General features: G+C 41.1%; 2 protein-coding genes across 2 annotated transcripts; one reads left to right on the forward strand and one right to left on the reverse strand.

Moving 5' to 3' along the window:
- Positions 1-5695: 5695 nt before the first annotated feature.
- nrbf2b (nuclear receptor binding factor 2b) lies at positions 5696-15498 on the reverse strand. The gene is made up of 4 exons (XM_070990698.1): positions 15304-15498; positions 11402-11486; positions 10795-10835; positions 5696-8538 (listed from the first exon to the last, which is right to left on the reverse strand). Exons 1-4 carry the CDS (start codon positions 15394-15396, stop codon positions 7825-7827), a joined length of 933 nt encoding a protein of 310 aa, XP_070846799.1. The 5' UTR covers positions 15397-15498; the 3' UTR covers positions 5696-7824.
- A 318-nt stretch (positions 15499-15816) lies between these two features.
- On the forward strand, positions 15817-21420 carry LOC139350125 (NHL repeat-containing protein 3-like). The gene is made up of 3 exons (XM_070991254.1): positions 15817-16324; positions 16993-17195; positions 17326-21420. The coding sequence occupies exons 1-3, from the start codon at positions 16066-16068 to the stop codon at positions 17923-17925; spliced, it is 1062 nt and encodes a 353-aa protein (XP_070847355.1). The 5' UTR covers positions 15817-16065; the 3' UTR covers positions 17926-21420.
- Positions 21421-22145: the final 725 nt, after the last annotated feature.

A 22145-nucleotide genomic window follows, 5' to 3' on the forward strand; every position in this document is an offset into this window, starting at 1 on the left:
AGCTTTAAGTAGAGACTGAAAGAATGAAAACATAGGTACAAATATGCTCAACTGTGCAGAGAACCCTGGACCCAGAACACACTGAACTGATCAGACATCCCATCGAGCACAGAACCCCATGAGATCCTCTAGGAGGAGCTGAAGGATGTGGTCAGAGAGAAAGATATCCAACCTACTGCCACCACAACCATGACCAGACAAGTAGCAGAAAACAGCAAGCAACAGATTCCCATTACCTAGCATTATCTGGACACAGCACAGATGAACCAAGCTCACAAGGGAACGCAAAAGGAAATGTGTTCAACTTGTTCCTGTCATTACTGAAAGCAGTCTTCTTCACCTCATGAAATCACTCAACAGTGGACTCCAGCCAAGCTAACCATGGACTTCCAGGCACTTTAATTAGTCCCGGAAAATAATTTGAGGGAGTTCCAAAAGATGTTATAAGCTCTAAGATGTTGCATTCAACTAGAAAAAAGTGAATTCATCACCTACTCATCCACCACAGATGATGTGCGCGATCATTATTTCCGGTGGTTGACTACAGGTGACACACCAATGAGGGAGTGAGACAGCATATATCTCAGCTTCTTCATTTCTGAGGCCAAAGCTACAGTAGTTATCTTTGCAGACTAACTACAAACAATATAATGCATTGAATTTGAAAAAAACAAGCAAATATATTTAATGTGTGTTTTCATTCAAATTAAAAAAATAAAAGGCAACCCCCCCCCAAAAAAAAACAAACAAAAAAAAACATTCTGCTCCCTTTACAGGCTGGTGGAAAGATGGGAGCAAAGGAGAAGGAACGGGAAGCCAGGACAAGGACTGTCAGTACTGACAATGCAAGAGTGTATGAGGATTAAACTGATACAAGGCCAACATTTTCTGTCAATTAGTCTGCTGATATGAGAGATGCCATCCTGTTTGTCTAATTGGGGAACTGAGCGACACACTGGTGGTCTATGGGGAAACTCATAGAAATTTGAATCAGATTCATTAGAGAGTAGTAGTGCTGGGTATCCAACCTCAATACTTCATTAGAGAAATGTGTCCATAGCACCAAATCTGAACCCAAACGTTTAGACTCTTACACATCTCCAAATTCATGTATGGCTGCTTGTATTTGGACAATATTAGGTACTTTTAATTTCTGGGCCATCAAATTATTTTATTATTCTTTTATAATTAAAATGGGAACCAGCATCAAATGACTACGAGACGAAGCATTGGTAACTGTTGGTCAAAGTTGGTAAAGATACCTGAACTGGCCTTCAGTGGCCATATCAGCCATAAACTCTTACACTCATACAACACACATGTTCAATGACACATAAAAACACAACTCCCACAAACAGTGCTATTTTTCAGGTGATAGAACAAAAACACATCAATCTTCCAAGTAATTACTCCAAATCACATAATATCACATATCATAAGAACACACAACGTTAAAGTCATCAAACGTTTTCATCTGAAGAGAGAAAGAGGACAGGACTGGGTATATGGAGGGACAACGTCACAGAACGTCACTGTCTGCAGTTCTAAAGCCATCTGAGCTCACATATATCATGGTCTGAATTCCAGTTGAGACGTGTGATGATACAAGTGACATTTTTGATGTGACAGTGGTTGAGTCTGCAGACTGTTACCTTTTTTCAATTTTTCAATAGGGGTGGGGATATTCACACTGAGCTAAGCCGTGACCAGCCATGATCATTCAAGCCAAGCTGGCAAAGCACGAATGCTTTTCCATGAAACAGCACAGCAAGGTGATGGACTGTGTTTATGATGTGTTGGTAACATTCGCACAAACCATAGTAACCATCTACTGCCCTGTGCACACATACAGACTCAAAGCTCCAGGCAGTCTATTGTCTCTCATGGGCCTGAAGCTTGCTGGAGTGTGGTGTTAAAGGGAACACCACATATTTTACATAAAGTGTGTCTCCAGGTTACTGCATATGTGAGAAAGTTGGATAAAGCCTTTTGTAGCTCAGATGAAAATGAAAAGAATCTGGTGTGGAGTTAGGAAGAGGGACCTGTAGGCAGGCTACATTAGCTGCTACTGGCATAACCTGAGACAATGGCCGAACAGGTGTTGAGTTGAATTGTGGGTGCTGTTGGTGCCAAGCTTTTAAACAGCCATTGTGAGTCTGACAGCGTTACTGCTGCGCAATGCAAACTCTTTAAAGCATGGAATTGACATACTCAGCTCTGATTTGGACAGTTCATTTCTTCCGTTGCCACGATGCAGACACACAATGATTCATTTCCTGAATGACACGTGTTCATGCACAGCACCATCGTTTTACTGGCATCCCATCAAAATATCACATTGATCTGCAATGACTGGCTTGACACATTTTTTTGGCAGTACTTCTGTTTCCCATTTGAAACAGTTGCAATTGGTTTTGAGAGGATGTGTTGAACCTTTCTCAGCTTCTCCAGATCGTGAGGCACATTGACTTGACTCTTTAATCATGGCTAACAATAGTACAGTACAGTACTGTGGGGTTTTTTCCATGTCTCATGGCAGCTGTAGCTAAATTCATTCCCTTTGTTTTGATGCCATGGTCCTTGTCTGTTTCTTTGGTCAAAAGTCTGTGAAACATGGACGCTGCTGCCAAAGCATCAGAGGTGTTCACTTTTCAGGTTAACTCTTCAAACACTGGGAGAACAGTCTTTTCCAGAAGTGTCCACTGGTGAGTGGTGAGATTGTCGGGGAGCTCATATTCCAACCCAAATATTCCCAGAGCATGCTTCTACTCAGTGAGACTGTTTGGTAATACTTTTTCTGTGATGTGGTGATGGCTAGGTATCTCATACCTTGGCTCCAGTACAAAGAGAAGATGATGAAATCCTGTATTATCTACAACAGATAATGGCTGGTCATCAAGAACAATGTACCGAGTAAGAGCTTGTTATCTTTACCACTTGTGGGTTGACTCTAGACATTTTCTCTTGCTTCTCCAGTGTTTGCTGCAAAGCATTAGCAAACTCCTTGAACTGTGCATTGTGCTTATTCTTTAGATGATTTATCAAATTGCTTGTTAAAGGAGTATCTCACTGTGTCAGTTTAGCTCAGCATAGTTTCAGTCTGCTTCTGTCATCATTACTTATCCTAAAATATCTCCAAACTTCTAACGTAGCTCCTCCTTCACCTACCAGCTCAACTGACGAAATGTTACCACCACCTGTTGTCGGGTGCTGTAGTATGGGAGTAATTTTATGATTACAAGTACATTCAAGTATCAGACCCAGCACCTGATATCAGTGTCAATAAGAACATCCCTAGTTGACACAGCAGCTATTTGGAATCTTCATTCTCATTGACTGTCGCACTTCTATTGTTTAAGTCTGAATATGTGAACAGGGGGCAGCAGCTCACTGAGGGTGAATTTGTCTGTACTATTCCTTTCTGCACTATTGAAAACTGATCCGCTGTACATATAGTGCTGAATGTGTCCATATGTGTTTGTATAACCAGTTTATTGAATAATAGCACAGTTAATTTTCTTGCCAAAGACATTGCGTTTCCTTTAGCTGCTTTACAATGAACACCTCCCAGGGGTTCTCCAGGAAATTTTACAGTTTTCATCAGTGGGATCTTAATGCAACTCTGATACAGCAGTAGAGCAATCACTACATTTGGAGGTTGATATCTACACATCTTTGGAAGAGCCTTTGAGCTCACCAACATGGCCAGGTGTTGAGTTTATCAGTTTAGAGCAGGACAAAACTTTGTTCTTATAGGGGAGATGGTCACAGGTTGGCCTTTGTCAGCTCTGCTACCAAACAGGATCACAAGGCATCAGTAATACTGGTTATCCCTTACTGTGAGGCCACAGTGGACAGGCTTGGTCATGACTTGGCACAGTGTGGTTACAGCAGGCTATGGTGGGCACATGGTAAGACGCCATGAGATACTGTACCTCTTCTGACAAATGAATGTGAAACAGAAACAGATGTGGGATTTTGTTAGGAGCCACAATGAACAGCTGAGATGACTTTGGAACAGTTGTTTTCAGTCATTGTCTCTGGTCGACCTGTCTGACAGTTAGTCAAAAGACTAGTGCGTCTATCAATCTGAAAATCCAAAGATGTGATGGCCACCTCAGTACAGAAAGTTGTCCAAGGCACGGGTTGGGTTTGTCCAGAAGGTACAGAGTTTTGAGGGTTGTTGAAGAGGTTTCGGCTACTTTGATTAATGCTAGCCAGCCGGCCTGCCGGCAGTTTAAAGTTTTGTTTTGTACTCCGCCCATCAATTACAAGAAAGAAGTGACCCCCTTTAGCTGTATGAAGTGTGTCTGTCTCCATAGCAATGCTGCATTCACGTCCTATGACAATGATAATCAAACCAACCTGGCAGTTATTCACGAATCTAAATTCAAGAATCCGTGAATGTAGATTTCTGTAGAAATCAGTTGCTCCTCATTTACCTTTTCACATTTAACACACTTTGTATGTTAAATATTCCACAACAAATCAAACACTATCATGTCAATGACACAAAAATAAAATAAAATAAAATAAAATAAAATAAAATAAAATAAAAACATGCAGCAAGACATTATGTCCTGCCAGTGTCCAGGAGTGAGAAATGATGAAAATCATTTACTCAATTAGCTTTATTCAAAAAGAAAACATTGTCTACAGTTGTCCACATGTCAATGTTAACCCTTATGAAGAAATGTGTATCTTAGTATTCAACAGCAGAAAGCTGAATAAACACTATTTGAGTATTTTTGAAAATGTGGATCTATCATGTTTTGCATAGGTCGTGAACGCAGCACAATGTCCGGTTTGCAGCCAGTTCTGCATCCTATTATTGTTCCAGTAAGGAAATATATAGTTGTGTGAGTCCATGAGTTTGTACAAATGCCTCAAAGTATGTGATAGTGTCTGCATGCACATGCCACAAGCATTCAGACTGCAAGCAACAGCTGTCAACAGCCAATCATGTCTTCACTGAACATGTCACTGATTACATCCATTCAAAGTTTCACAGTTGTGACTGCTACAGGTTTAAGGCTTGCTCAGTTCAGTTAAAGCTGCATTAATGAAGGCTTTCTTTATGTTATCACCAAATCAAATGACTACCTAATGTGACGTGTGAGGCTCACGGGATGAACCCACACATAAGTATTACCAGCTAAAATAGGCTAAGTAGTGCTGCAGGCCTGCAGAGCTGCTTAGCCTCTTTTAGTTCATTGTTTTGGTTTCCTGTATGTTCCCTCTATACGCTCTCAGCAGGCCTAACTGTCGGGATCTATTTTCAGCAAACAAGGTCTAATAAACTACCTGCTCACTACCTGCCCAGCATCAAACAACAGACAGACAAGGTGAGAGACTAGCTGATGAATATAGTGGCACAAAAAAAACACGGCCCAAAATGAGTGTTCATGTTGCTCTGTGTCTGCTGGATGTGTGAACAGTCCAACAGTCCACATTTGCCACAACACATTTACAACTCGACACTGTGTGCAGGCTGTCTCTATCAACTTGTTTTGGAGATTGTCAGCCCGATAGCGAGCAGAAATTGATTAGTGCAGCTTTAAAAGAACCACATCTGGTTTTCCTGCATGTTTTATTCCATTTAACTTAATTCCTGCTGACCAACTTCAACATCTAACAGTGCTTCAGAATGTGAATGTTTCTCCTGGCTAGGCTTCCAGGAAGCCTTTTTTTTGTGAGTTAACTTAGCACGTTTGATTAGTTATCGAGAGGACGTCTTCAAATGACTTGTTACAGTTCAGAACACACAATTATTCCCTTTAAAATTATATAGAAGAGAGACGCAGAAATTTCTCACATTTGAGGTAAAAAGGCTAAAATGGGCAAAAACACAGGAACGCTGTTTTCATCTCAGAGCATCTAAACAGCACATGTCCCGTTCCTGCTGCAAACCTCGCCGTCTGTCAGCATTTCAAAAAACATTGACTCTTCCACCTAGTTGCTCGCAGTGTGAACAAGCAGTGACTGGATGTGTCTGCAAGGCTCTATCACCTGCGTGTGCTTCAGCCTTCATCCCCACTAACCCCAGCTTTTGGTTCATGCCATCAGTGTGTGTGTATATTGCTGTTGTTGCACAAAAACACCAATCTGCAAGAAAATCACAAAGCATGCTTATTCTCTCACTGGCAGCCATGCCATGTCAAAGACCTGCTCATAAAAACACAAATGATCATTGGAACCTTTAATTCAAGTACCCTATAGGAAAAGAAGCAGTTTTTCCTCAACAACAGCAATATGCTTTTCTGTGTCTGAATCACACTGCACATGATCCTGATCTTACGTGTGTGTGAGTGGTGGGATTAGACCCAGACCTCTGACACTGTTAATAGGTGGTGCTGAGCACTTTCAATGATGCTCTGTAGGAACAGTTCATCCACAGATCTACATGTAGCCATTACCCACTCACCCTCATGTGAGATGAAACAGCGTGGAGTTTGTATGTCAGTGTAGCATCGAGTGATAGTAATGGTACAGCTTCAATTCCACATTCCCTGTAACATCTGAGGCTGCTGGGACCTTGTACTGGAGCAGCATATTTAGTGTTCTGAAACATAACTATTTTGATAAAAAAAGACTATGATTACATTGTCTCCTATTATCTTCCTGGAAGAAGATTAATTCAAAAACTAGACACTAATGTCAGATTATTTTGAACAAAGGAAGAGCAAGACAGAAAAAGGCAACTTCAGTTTTTCATTCACGATCTTTCAGGCAAAGAGTGCACGTTTCCTCTTCCTTTCCTATAGAGAGCCACAGAAAACTCAATTTCCAGGTTCTGTTGCAGTATGTAAAAAAATATAATAGACACTCACATTGACATTTGTAATAACATAAATTGGAAAACAAACGTAATAATAAAACAATGTAATATTGTTGCTAATTGAATATTTATTAAATAATTAACATTTCACATTGGCTGCCCCAAAGTCATACTGCTTAACACAATATTTCAAGCAGCTTTTAACATAATATGTTGGCAACTGTACTTCTGTAATTCTAGAAATATATGAAATATTATGTAAATAATTCACTTATGGATAAAAAGCATCCTTATCATTTTGCTTCAGAACACTGAATGTATGCTGCCTAAGTTGTTTAGACTTAACAGCTATGTCCAGACTCTACATGCACTTAGTATCAACTGCATCTGCTCTTTGCTCAGTTGCTGTGAACAGATCTTGGCTGTCATCAAATGACCCAAACATGCGTTTTCAGCGATATGAGAACAGAAAGATGGTGAGATGTGGAAAAAGCTAGTAAGTGGAGCTTGACTAATTATTTGGAAAAATTGTAATTATTTTGCCATCTGTACTTTTTAAGGCCAAGAATGGACATGTTGAAGGCTGATACAGAGCTCACTGAACGACATACTGACATACAACCTCACTGAGGTCCCAGCTGGCATGATCTGTGGGTGAACGATTCCTTTACCTTTGACTTGGACTGCATTGAACTACTGATGTCGGTATTATCGCTTAATCTTCCAGATTAGAACTCTAGATTGACTGACATCTTCCTGATCATTCTGCTGCACCTGAATTATTCTCATGGAATATTCTTGATAGTGCTGTCCACTTACTTGTGCAGAGGTCTGATCAGACAGAGCCTGTGGGTTTAAGATGTCAAACATTTTGGCTGAACCCCGATGCCTGTGTGTGTGTGTGTGTGTGTGTGCGTGTGTGTGTGAGAGAGAGAGAGAGAGAGAGAGAGAGAGAGGGAGAGAGAGAGGGAAGGAGAGAGGGAGAGGGAGGGAGAGAGAGAGAGAGAGACAGAGACAGAGAGACAGAGAGAGAGGCACGTCTCTTGTCACAGTTTATCCCTGTCCAGTAGCTCCTGTAGTTCATTCTGGATGTCCTCTGGCAGCTCCAGAGGAGGCAGGTCATCCAGACACAGATCTTCCTGAGCTGGCATCTCCAGCGGAGGCAGCTGAGGGATTGCAATCTCCTTCCCCTTCCCTGTGCTTTTCCTTTCCTGCCCACCCGCTGTTCCCATGGCGCCACCTGCTTGAGGGAGCACCCAGAGCTCCGAACGCTCAACAAAGTCTGCTGCCTCAGCTGCCTCAGAGCGCAGCCTGGTGTTTTCCGATTGAAGCCGCTCGTTGTCGGCCACCAATCTCTGGTTTTCATTCATCAGGTGGTCGACCAGGCGCCGCAGGTCCTCAATGGTGGTCTGTTGTTCCTCCAAGCGAGTTTTGTCGTCTTTGGTGGTCTTAGACCCAGGGCATGGTGGAGTCAAAGGCTGGCAGCCTCCACTCTGCCGTGTTTGAAGCTGATAAAGCAAGGTGTCGTACTCTCTCTCCCTGATTCCTCCACACTCCGCAGCTGAAAGGCCTGTGGTACCATGGAGCTGCAACTGGCCTGTGGACTGGGTTTGGGTAAGAAGCGCTGGGCCACTGGACGGATGCACCGGTCCAGGTCGGGCCTTTGTTGCCTCACGACGAGCCTCTCTCTTCCAGCGCTCTTGGATCAGTCTCTGCTGTTTGATATGACTGTCCCTCTGTAGCTCCATGGACAGACGAGCCTAAGAACACAGAGTATCAAAACCAGCCACAGACCTCGCAATATGAACAGTAACACTGACATATCACACTGATACAAGACAAAAACTCACTGGCTCTCAGTATGCAGCCTTGTCTGTAAAGCAGTAGTAAATAAATATAATAATAATAATAATAATAATAATAATAATAATAATAATAATAATAATGTCACTGGAAACCTCTAATAGACCAGCAGCAGATGACTAAAATGCCCTTGAAGGCAAATAGTGACCAAGGGAGTTAACAGTGCATCTTGGTCCTAGCCTGTTAATCGTTACATATAAGGAGGAGGACCTTAAAATCAATTTGAAAGGTGACAGGAAGCCGAAGCAGAGCAGCTGAAACTGGACTAATGTTTTCGCTCCTCTTGGTTCTGGTTAACAGCTGAGCTGCAGAGTTTTGAATGAGCTGAATTCCCTGAGTGTATTTTTTGGGGGAGGGCAGTAAATAGTGTGTTACAGTAATCAAGTCGGCTTGAAATGTATTTTGATGTATGATGTATGTTTAATGTTGACTCGTAACCTCAGATTTAATCCAGGGAGTTAATTTCCCCAGATTATTCAGCATTTCTTGTTTTGTTTTAGGAGTAGTATAATTTCAATTTTGTCCTCATTTAATTTTAAGAAATTATTGCTCATCCATTTATTTACTGCCAAGAGACAGTTTACAGTGTTTCCTCTACATTCATTTAGGAGTGGCGGGCGCCATTCCTAAATTCTAGCTGCCGCTCCTTCAAAAAAATTTTTTTCCTTTTTTTTGTCACAAATACACCACCGCCGCATGTCTCCAGCTTCACAGCAGAGGCCCACGTTAATTACTCGCGAGAGCGCGGCCTTGAAACTGACATCACGTCAAGCACCCAGGCAACAGGTCAGAGAGTCAGAGCAGTGTCGTCTTGGAAAATAGGGCAGCGACTTACCAGAGAAAAGGTAGACTTATTAGCTTAAGATAACTCATAATAGATTTTACAAGTTAAAAGACATTCGCAAAATATCGATGGCCAGCTAACACTACGTAACATATCAGTAGCTTAAGTTAATTGGGCCTGGTACCAACTCAGTCCTGGCTAACGTGAGTAAACTAATTGATAGCATTAAGCTAATATCTACACGTCATGATGTAACTGCTGACTGCATTTTCAGATGAGCTTGTTCAGATATTTCTCTAAGAAGAGATAGACAGCTGATGAAGATGACGCTAGTCAGTAGTGATGTGTTGGCCGCGAACGAAACGGCTCTTTGAACTATCGGAGCCTCCTGCCTGGCAGCCGGAGCGAGAGCCGCTTAGGTTTTTTTTTTTCTCGACTTTTTTTTTGTTCAAGCCGCACGTGATTGGTCAACTACATGATGTGTGGTGGCTTCAGTGTGTACGCACTGAGCAGGGGGGAGGAGCGGGGGTTACAGACACATTCACATTCACATTCAGCCTTTAACAGACAATTAATACAAGACAATAAGCAGGTTGTAAAAGTAAAATCTGCAGTCAAGTGTCATTTGTTTACGCTGCCACGGCTCCCCAGAGAGCCTGCCCCCGCTGCTGAAAAAAATCCTAGAGGAAACACTGGTTTGTAATGGAGTTTATAGGTGCAGCATCGTTTAGTTCAGCAGAGAGGTCCAGTTGTGTGTCATCTGTGTAACTATGGAAACACACATTGTACACACATAATGATGATGCCAAGTGGCAGCATGTATAGTGAGAACAGTAATGGACCGATGTAGCTGCCTTGAGCAACCCCAAAACAGATGTCATGTATCATCATGTAACTCATGATCTCCAAGACTGAGATAAACTTTCTCCCTTTGATGTTAATTTTGAACCAGTTTAACTCACTCAATCGTAACCCCAACCCAATTTCACTGACTCATGTATATGACAGCAGAATTTTGTGTAAAACAACTTTTATGACACACAAATTGTTAACTTTACAAATACGAAACTTTGATTATGGACACGTCTTTTTGACAGCGATCTTACACCATACACATAGATCTAAAAGGACAAGAACTGAGACCTTATTTCACCAGAATTCAGTAAATGGTGCATAGCACCCACAGCTCATCCACACTCATACAATGATACAACACTGAAAGACTCAATTAAAGTGCAAGTGCCTCAAAATTGTACTTAAGTATTATACTTTACTTTTATTATGTAACTGTACTCTTCTGCTCTTCTGTTCCTTATCCTATGTGTATACGCATGCGCGCGCACACACACACACACAGTAGGTGTCTCACCTGTTCACACTCTGTTGTCTTCATTGCATCTGTCAAAAGATCTGCAACAGAGACAAAGACAGACAGCTGAGCAACCTGGAAGAGGTCAACACCTTTGCCTGTCCGTGTGAGTCCACAAACTTCCATTATCGATGCAGATAGAGGATGCAAGTTTTTTTGAAAACACAGGCAACCAATAAAGGCTCTCAATACATACTTAACTACTCACACAATGAATGCTGTAGCAGTTTACATTAATTCCATGAGATATGCCACTTTGTTTAACAGTTTGTTATGTTGGTTCTATACTCCAGCATTGGATTGGAAATGAAATAATGATGGTGAGGTGTTGGTGTTGTCTCTAAGCTTTCATTTGAGGACATAGTCCCCAACTGTGGGGGACAGTAACTTTAATAAAGTCATCATATCTAAAATTTGGTAGCAAAGTTACCACTCACAGGGAGTCAAATGCATGCTCAGATGGATTGAGGTCAGGTGACTTTAACTCATTGTTCAACTTCAAGAACAAAACAATGAAAACCTTGATATAAGTATGTGTAAAATTTACTCTAAAAGAATAATTATGTAAGAAATGTTGCTGACCCTACTATATGAGTCCCAGACCTACCTGCTGCTTTTCCATGGCACGAGATGGCCTCTTCATACTTTCCAGCCACAAGCAAACGATCTGCCTTCCTGCACTGCTGATGAGCCTGAAGACAGGCAGATACATGGAGGGAAATTGGAAAAAGGTAAGTCAAAAACATACAAGGAGTGCAGTCAGTAGGTGGCAGAATTGTTTCAAAAGGGGCAGAGTGTCTAGAATAAGGTGGAAGTGGGTAGAAAAGACAGAATTAGGTCTTGTCTACATGTATACAGATATTTTGAAATACTTTCCTCTACATTTTGGCTTCTTCATATGCAAATGGCCCCACAACCCCAAAAGGGATAAGCGTTATAGAAAATGGATGGATGGATGGATGGATGGATGGATGGATGGATGGATGGATGGATGGATGGATGGATGGATGGATGGATGGATGGATATGCAAATGGAGTCACTAAAGCAAAGATTTTGAAAACACCTTTTGAGATGCAGGTTTTACAAAACTTGTTTTACAAAACCTAGCATTGCTAGGTTTGGCCAAAAATAGCCAAATGTACAAAAAATTTGGACCAAATGTGTGTGTGTGTGTGTGTGTGTGTGTGTGTGTGTGTGTGTGTGTGGGTGTGTGAATACAATGTGCCATTAATGACTGACTACAAAGAGAGATAATATCCATCCATCCATTTTCTATGCCGCTTATCCCTTTCGGGGTCGCGGGGGGGCCGGAGCCTATCTCGGCTGTCAACGGGCGGGAGGCGGGGTACACCCTGGACCGGTCGCCAGCCGATCGCAGGGCACAAACACACAATCATTCACACTCACACTCACACCTAGGGGCAATTTAGAGTCACCAATTAACCTAATGAGCATGTTTTTGGTCTGTGGGAGGAAGCCGGAGTGCCCGGGGAGAACCCACGCATGCACGGGAAGAACATGCAAACTTCACACAGAAAGGCCCAACCCGGGAAGAGAGAGATAATAGCTTTTAAATAAATATGAGGTGCACTTCCAATATTCAGCACAAGAGGGCCATAGAACCCTCCAAACTCACATAAGTAGCCCTGACTAGCAAAGCAAAACAAAAGCAGCCCAGCAGCGTTGACATCAGCAGTATGGCAGTATTTCACAGTTTCTAACCAATACCAAAGAAAAGCTGTTCAGCTGAACTTTCTAGAGGTGGTACATCAGCAAAAAACCTTCAGCACTTTAAGTTTAATTCACCACTTGAAGGCACGACACCTGGAACAACACGCTAAATATAGTGAGGCAACAATATGACAATTCCCCCTGAGCATCGATTCCATCTGTTGCCTTGGTAGTGACTGTACCAAAGCAAAAAGTACGACTGAAAAAGTAATGGAATTCATCCCTTTGGATGATCAGACATTCTCTGTAATGGAGGACATTGGATTTCGTACACTAATCGTGCATATTGACCCCGTTACACATAAACTCCTGGCTACAGATATTTCAACCCTTAGTTTTACTACAGACATTTGGAGATCACATGTCAGCCCCACTGGCATGCTGTGCAATGGAATGACATAAATTTCAAGCTGAAAAAGATTTTCCTTCATGTGCAACAGTTTAAGGGCTCACAGCCATTGCTGAGGCATTTGTCAATATGTCTGAAACTTGGAAAACTGGTAAATCAAAAGTGCATGCGGTGTTCCAAGACAATGGAGGAATAGAGGAAAGGCCATGGAGGACAGCCATCTGAAAAGCGTACCATGCATGGCCCACACTATTCATTTAGTGGTCAACAAGGGAGTGCCGAGTCAGTGCAGTATATTGGATGTTATAGCAACAGGCAGGAAAATTGTGGGCCACTTAAAGCATTCTCTGCTTGCCTATTTGCGCCTACAGACTTTGCAAGCACAGTTCAGAATGCCACCAAAAAGGCTCCAGCAAGATGTGGCAACAAGGTGGAAGAATATGTATTATATGACAGCCTTTTGTAGCAAAAGCGAGCCCTGGCTGTGTACATAGATAATGATCTACCTGCAACACTCAGTGCACACAAGTGGGCTTTAATTGAGAACATTCTTTCTTTTCTTGCCTCCACTGAGCAGTTAACAAAGGAGATATGCTCATCTGATGCATCTGTTGCACTGCTAAAAGCACTCTATTAGAGGCTGTTCACACATATTTTGGTCAGAGGGACAACAAACCCCTGTACTGCATCGCGACTGCACTTCAATGCACAGTATAAAGACCATTACTTTGATGTGGAGAAGAAGCGTGCAAGCTAAGTGATCCTGGCTGAATTGGACTTGATGGAAAACCAAGTTGGTGATGGAGAAACAGTGCACAGTGTGCAGACTGCACAGCGAATGTCACGGCACAAGAAGGCTCGAACAACAGATGAGGCACCGCTGTTTTAGACGTTAGATGAGATTCTTGAAGAGGGCAACCGAAAAGTCAGACGGACGATGAGCAGAACCGCACAACAACTTGATATACAAAAAGTCACAGCCCTATTTTGCATTTTCAGTATGTTTCTAGGATTAAAAAAAACTGATTATGCGAAATCTTGATTAATTAAAATCTAAAGGATAGACTCATTTATGCACAGATACATGACAAATTAGAGTAAATGAGTGGTGCCTCAACTGACCTCAATTTTGGCTAAAGGTGGCAAGAGGAAAAGATCTCGGTGACTTAGAAAGAGGATTCAAAGACACCTACAGGGCATGAGGGCTCACTCAGTGTGTAATGAGAATCAAAGGATTCACATATTTGTGGTGGAGAGGCATACCACATAACAATGTCCCTGATTCAATTTGGGCTGGGAATGTTTGTTGCATGTCATACCTGCCTCTCCTTACCTCTACATCTCTACTGTCACAGAAAAATAAAAAAAACACTATTTTATTTGAAAATATCCTACAGAGCCGGCAACAAAATGTATAATTTCAAGATAGCGTTATTGTTTGGATTAGGGAAAAGAGTTACAAAAGTTTTTTTTATAGTGCACTGTACAGAATGATTTGTTTATCCAGATGGTCAGGAGTCTGAGGACTCAGGAAATACCTTCAAAGCAGAAGTGTGATTGGCAGGGATTTCTTCTTCTGGGAGAAACGACAACAACAAAAAACTGACGCTCAATTCTTACTTGAATGTCCCAACACTACATGAGAGACACAAACTGAGGCTATCCACCACCAACATACCACTAAATACCTTTTGAGAGAAACGTGCTCATCCCTCCAGTAGAGCTCCACACAGGAGGACAATCTAATAGGAGGAACACTGAAGCTGTTCTGGAGGATCATAGTGAAGAAACCCCTGACTGATCCACTTTATGTTGGTTTTTCCTTTTATTTGTTACACTCAGCTCTGTATATAGGCTGTATCTGACACTTCTAAATGCTAACCCCACAGTGCTTATAATGCTGATTGCAGAATTTCTGTTACGTTAAATCAAATCAGGCAAATTGAACTCCCACTGCTAGTCCTTAACTGACAACAACGAGACATTTTAAAGATTAAATAATACTGAAGTCTCGAGCATTTTGTTTCATTGGTACCCTGTGTAATTGAGTTTAGGGAAGTGTAGCAATATGGCATTTTTAAGAAAGCCTGCTAACAGTACGTTATTATCAAGTGGCCTTGTAAACAAGTTAACAAGTAACACATTCGTCTCTCGCTGATAACATGAACTCTTAACAATATATAGCCATAACAACCTGACAGTAGTATGTTCCAACATCAAACGTCTTGTGCATTGTCGAAGACAAAACCAAAATGTATCGTATAACGTTATAGTACGTCTTAGCTATCAGTCACCAACACGAACAAGGCGAACAACAGAGCAGCTAGCTGCTAACTTACTATGGGAGGTAGCTAGTGTAGCTTACCTATGCAATCTCCTAGCTACAGTAACGTTAGCCTGTTATTGCAACATCAAGACTGAAACTTACGAGATTGAGCGGGCTATCTACAACTTCCATGGAGTCAATTCTTCGATGGCTTATACTATACGGAAGGTGTCTGTGTCCCTCTCGGACTGTCATTCGCCCTGCGATAAAAAAAATGTTGAAAAAAATAAATGTAACTAAACTACTGTCGGGGAAACAGTCTCCTCCACAACCAGTGCTGCGTCAACGCGTCATGACGTCACAGCCGTGCTTCACTACGCTTTGGTCAAACGTTTTTCCGCGTCAAGTTACCGAAAAGGTTTGCCCTAAACTTCAAATTCTTAAGTAATAGTGTTGAAGCTGTCGCAACAGTCAATGTAAAACACGAGCACGTACGCAAACGATTTGCCCGACCAAACCTAAATGTCTTTAGTATTTATTCACACGTTGAGTCTAATCTTTTGCTGTCCCTGTAACCTGACCAGCAGAGCATTAGCCACGAGCTTGAGTTTTCAGTGATGCTTTTATTGCGATCCCTCGAACGGAAATGCTATGTGTTATTCTTTCTGGCTTGTCACGCTGTTTTGTTTTCTTTTAGGAGAGGGTAGGAAGTGAATTGTACCTTGAGTGTGGTCAGTGGGTCTTAAATGCTTATAAATTACCTATTTTACCTATTTAGAGCATATTAACAGGTATCAAATTTACGCTTCGTCTGTGTAGCTAACAATAGATTACTTTAGTCAGTACCCTGTCAAGCGGTGTTAAAAATAGGGAACAGGATACTAAACGTAACACGAGTCAGCAGCAAGAGCACAGAGACCACTGATGTTTGTGAAAAAGAGAGGCCATACGTGTTTGATAGCGTTTAGTATGGTCTCATTAGTTCTGCTTATGATGGTGCTGTACGGCACGCTCAGCACCCAGCAGCCCGGCAGCCACAGCCTCAGACATGACTACCAGCTGTTGGGCAGACCCCTGTACAAACTGGACCTGAGCTGGCCCAAGTACTCCGAGCTGTTCACCGGGGAGGTGTTCGGAGTGGCCGTTAACCAGTACGCTGGAGTGGTGTATGTGGCACAGAGAGGTAAAGTGATCTCAGTTGGAAAAAAACAAAAAACAGTCTTGTGTATATATACATATATATTGTTCTATTTTTTACTTATTGTTCTATTTTTTTTACTATTGTTCTATTTTTTACTTATTGTTATATTTTTTACTTACTGTTATATTTTTACTTTTTTAATAGCGTCTTTTTAATAGATGTGTCATGCACCAACCTCACCAAAGCAAATTCCTCGAATGTGTAAAACCATACTTGGCAATAAAAATTTTCTGTTTCTGATTCTGAGTTCATCGAGTTATGGCTTGAATTCATTGATGATGTGTGAGTGTGTATCCAGATTCGAAACTTTCCACGTCACTAAGAGTTCCAAATTTGAATCCTATATAGCTGTTTGTGAATCATGCATTGATACTGAGTTGTTTGAGCTTTAAAGTTGACTTGATTGAAGCAGAGATGTGCCCACTGTAAACTATTAAATGCTTGTCAAACAATTTCCTCTTGGTATGTTTACAACCCATGATTTCCATAATAGAATATATATATGTGTGTGTGTGTGTGTGTATACACACACACACACACACATATGTTATTTGTTTTCTTACTCTAGTCTCTTATTATTCGTCATGGCAACAACCATCGGCAAAAATCAAATCAAGATATAATGTGTTTCCTGGTGTGTTTGCTCTTAGGTGACAATGTGCCTAAGGTGCTGGTGTTCACCACAGATGGAGATTTTCTCATGTCCTGGAACACAACCACCCTGGAGATGCCTCATGGGATATTTCTAGCGGACGCTGCCTCATCAAACCCCACAGTGTGGATCACAGATGTGGGGAAGGGCCAATACGGCCACTGCATCAAACAGTACTCCCCATCTGGGAAGCTCTTGAAGGTGAAAGCTTTACCCAGGATTTGATTTGATTCTAGTCATCCTTGGTTCAGGTTCCACTATCTTGGATTTAGCATTTAATGTGATATGTAAAATCAGACAAGACAAATAGAATATTTCTTGTATTTGTCAGGTGCTTGGTACACCGGGGAAGGCGGGCTCTGGGTTTAACCCTCTACAGTTCGACCAGCCGGCTGAGATCTTCATCCATGACTCTGGAGAGATGTACATCGTGGATGGTGATGGTGGAATGAACAACCGCCTCATTAAACTGTCCAAAGAGCAGGAGCTGTTGTGGATGCACGGAGAGAAAGGACAAGGCATGGCTCAGTTCTACATCCCCCACAGTGTGACTGTGGACAACGACCAGAGGGTATGGGTTGCTGACAGAGGGAATAAGAGGATCCAGGTCTTTAACTCTGTCACCGGGGACTGGCTGGGGACTTGGGGGAGCTGCTTCACCGAGGATGCGCCTTACTCCGTCCGCCTGACCCCGGACAAGAAGTACTTTGTTGTTGTCCAGCTCAACACCAACCAGATTTCGCTGCTGGATGCTCCACCAGTGGGTTTGATTGGCCAGTGTAGAGTGGTCAGTGTGATCCAGCTGGCTGATGAAGTGAAGCCCCACCTGGTAGACCTGGACCTGAAGACAGGGGCTCTGTACGTGGCTGAGATTGGAGCTCAGCAGGCCCAGAAGTTCACCCCCTTCAGTCTGGGTGGGAGTTTCCTGTAGAGCCACACTGGGCTTTAATCTGAGGAATTGAAACAGCATAATTCATCAAACATTCATAAGCATTACCAGTTATTTCAAAATGGACCAAACATATCCACAGTTGTGTTGTGTAATTTGGAAATAAGTCATCCAGAGAAGGCGACTAATAAGAGGCGATTTCAAAGGTAAAGATATCTAATATATTCCCAGGCGACCGTGCCTCATCGAAATGACATTTTCACATTTTCTAGTTTAAAACAGCAAATATGTTTTGGATGAAATGTAAAGTAATGTGATCTGGATATGTTTTTTTTTTAAATCAACAAAATATTGAAAGTTGATCAATGAGAGCATCTGAAAAGTTCCGAAGTAACACCAAACACAGTTTCAAAATGTCCACAAATGGCAGCGTATATCTTAATGGCCTCTCATAGCAAAGAAAGCATGACGATTGTTTCTGTGGTCTGTTTAGGCAACACACAGCACTTAGTTAAACATCTAGGAACGCTTGTAGGTTTGCTTTAATAATAAGAATTTTCATAAAGTTAACGGTGACTTAAAGCATCAGGCCGGAGGTTTTTTTCTTTCTGATTAATTGACCAAAACCTCCATGTATCCAAAGTGTTGTAGAAGCGTCATTCTGGCCTCATGTGGATGCAGCAAACCCTGGTCTCTGGTGCCTGAGTCCCGCATTACAACTCATTCCTCATTCTACAACTGCACTTTGAAAGTATGCACTGTGCATCTGTATTAGGAGAAAATAAAATAAAAGTGGTAAAAATAAAGAGTCAGAGCAGACTCTGACTCAGCAGGTACTCAGTATTAAAGGACTGGTATCAGAAAAACATGATCAGGACATCCCTACCTTGAACTGAGCCACTGGACTCCTGAATGAGAAACGCATGTGAGAATCACTTCAGCAGAGGCTCTTGCTTTAGGGCCCGCTGTGCCTGATTGTCCTGTTCACTGTGATATATAAATGTCATTTTTTGGGACAGGGCTTCATTTAACTAAGCATGTGCTGGTTCAAAAAGTTAATAATATGGGAAAATACAAGTATGAAGTTAGAAACAAGCCACCCCTGCTTTAAACAAAATGATATGCTGCTAAGAAAAGGTTCATGCACAGGAGAGTATGGTATAGTGCTGATGCTTATTTGTCAACAATACACTGTCATCAATAATTGCTATCTTAGAATGAACCAGTGGGTGATGAGTTTTTCATGTTTTTTTGCTGTTTGTGAAGTTATGTGCCATTTGCATTTTTCTTGACTTTGCACTGCTTGAAAAGTCGAGGTGTTTCCTTTCTTTACTGCAGACACTTTAAACTCTTTGTGCTTTGTGCTATTCAACCTTTTGCCAGGTTATGGCTGTTTTCAAACACATTTGTACTATTACACATGCATACATGTATAAAAGGCTAGAAATGAGTCGTTTTGCACTGTCTGTTCTGAGTTGTCTATTATGTCATTGGATGTGATCATAATGCAGTGAATAAATGCGCTGATTGATTCATTCTTTGTGAAAAATGATGTTTGCCATTGTAGGTATACGGTTTCCTCTTGGTAATCTTGATGTAACATATGGCTGTTTTGCAGTACGTTTTCTGTATTACAGCATAATCACCTGTATTTTGATATTGTCCTTGCTCTGAGAAATTAATTGTGATGTTGGATGTTTAGTTTCTTTTCCAGTGGGTCTGTATTGCTGCTATCGGTCACTGTGCAGGTTCTGAGGAAGAATGAATGAGCCAAGATGTGCAGAGAGGTTAGGAACTGGACTTGTGGCCACTTGCTAGTTCAACAGTCAACAAGGAACTGTCACTGGACAGAATTGCACTATTCTTGCACTTCCTGTATTCTCTTGGTAGTGCAGTACAAAATTCATTGAGCTATACGTGAATCATGAGACTTCTGTTTCCAGGCCCTGTGGTTCCATCCAGATTTACTCATCCTTAGGAATGAGGGCAAACTCGCAGGTTGGAGACTACAAATAACATTTTGGATTTTAAAATGATGAGAGCATCTTCTAGACAGAGATGCTCTGATGAGAAGATTCTCCTGCATTATGGAAAGTGTAGAATTCAGTCTTTTTGGAGTTTGACCCACACTAGCCTCTGCTGCCTCACTGATGTCCATTTTGTCCTGCTTTAAGCATCACATGATTCATGTGTTAGGGCACAGTTGCTGAGGCTTCTTTTCATTTTGTGATTGTAATTATTTGTCTGAATGGTTTTGTTTTGTTTTGTTTTTTTGTTTCTTTTGTAAAATATCAGTTGTATTTTATATCAGTATATCCACACATTGGTTTGTCTCCGCTGAACTGTGCTGGAAGCATTGTAGTTTAGAAGTGATCCAGTTGTCTTTTCAAGTGGCATTTGATGCTATTGCTACCACTTCGTGATGATTCCAATACTTAGTCTGGAAAACTCTGTATTTAAATCAGATTTATCTTAACAAAGCAGACTGTTTCCTCATGATGAATGACTATGTTGCCTAGTTGTTTTAAAATGATAAATTCTGGTTTTGTGGTGTCGTATTTATTTTCAAGGCTGATGTAACTATTTTATGCTGATTATTTGATTTAATTTAAATCTGAATATAAATAACTGAATGAAATTGTGATCTTGAGAGAGTGGCTCTGAAAAGTAAGCGCTGACATGTTCCCATGATGGATATACGTCCTGATAGGGCTGGGCGATAAAACAATAACGATATGTCTCGCGATAGACACATAATCAAGATCAATAAAAAATGCGTTCGATAAAACGTTCGCTAATTTTTTTTCTTCATTGGAAGAAAGCGAGGTTGGTTGCATGAACAAAGGCACTCGCTGTCAGGTAACTGAGCAATGTAGGGAGTAATCGCTGATCAGTGGGAGTGACACGCTAACACACCAATCACATAACAGTATCAAGTTCAGTTGCGCCATCTCGTTGTCTCGTGTTTGATGCTTCGTGACAACTGAGATGAGAAATAGAAAGCGAGCGCAGCAGCGAGCGAAGAAATTGTCGATTTATTATTATTTTTTTGTTAAAACACTTGCAATAAAAATATGATTGAATAGTTCCTGTGTGTTTACTGTGTTTACTGATAGCTGAGGGGATTATAATCAGAGGAAGGTTAAATTTAAGCTAAAAACGTTTAAATTGAATGTATTTTTCTCCTGGTCCTTATTTTAAATAGGTAATAAAAAATAGTTATTATCGATATCGACTGATATAAAACACTTATATCGTGATACAGTTTTCAGCCATATTGCCCAGCCCCATATCCTGATGTTTTAGTTTTAGAAACAGTGTTCTATATTACACTGAGGAGATATACTGGAAATATAAAAAAGTATAATTGACGTGTTCTAGTTTAATTGGCTTCATTTTTTAGCATTTTCCATGTCTACAGTGAAATGTGGATGGAGGTATTTCTTTGCTTACAGACAATATTCTTCAATTTGTAAACTGGTGCAGTGTTGAAAAATGCAACTTCAGCTTTTCCCCAATGAAAACAACACATGAACATATGGGTTTAAGAAGTTTGTGAGTTAATTATGTGTGTGTTTTATGGACTGTTTATGTGGAATTGGTTCAAAAAGTTATAGATTTAGTGTAATGTGACTTTAATTGCTATTTTATGTGTCTTAAAGTCCATACTGGCTGGGAGGTGATTCATACTAAAATAATGAAATCATAGTATTGTGTCTCATTTTTCCTGTGAGGTATTACTGTCAGTATCTAGTGTTAGAATGGATAATGATAAAAGCCTGATATGTACAAGTAACAGTAATAGCAGAACAAGAGCATTTTGAACCCAGTTCTTATTGTTTGTACAGGCCCAAAGTGTACTTTTAGTGCCATCAGCTCCACTTTACCTCAACCTTAGTCCACACATATACGTGTATGTCTTAAAACAGGGTTTTTCATTCTTTGTTCTAAAAAAAGATTCTGTCCACACAAATACTGCTTTAAAAAAAAATTCCTGTCCATTTTACACTGTTAAGAGCCTGCCAAACCAACAGCAGGCGATATTAGCCCATAATCAGAAGCCTGCAAAAAGGCAGCAGTGACCTCCTATGTGCACTGTGATGCCTTTGTTGCTTAATATAGTTCAAGAGTAACTGTGCATATGTGTGAAAATGTAAAAAATCCTCCCTGTCTTTGCTCAACCTTGAGCCAGGTTGTGACAAATCTCCTTTGGAAACAATAAATCCAGCCTGAGTGTGACAAACGAAGAATCTCTGATGGTA

This window comes from Chaetodon trifascialis, chromosome 21, assembly GCF_039877785.1.
Source record: "Chaetodon trifascialis isolate fChaTrf1 chromosome 21, fChaTrf1.hap1, whole genome shotgun sequence".
NCBI classification, from domain to species: domain Eukaryota; kingdom Metazoa; phylum Chordata; class Actinopteri; order Chaetodontiformes; family Chaetodontidae; genus Chaetodon; species Chaetodon trifascialis.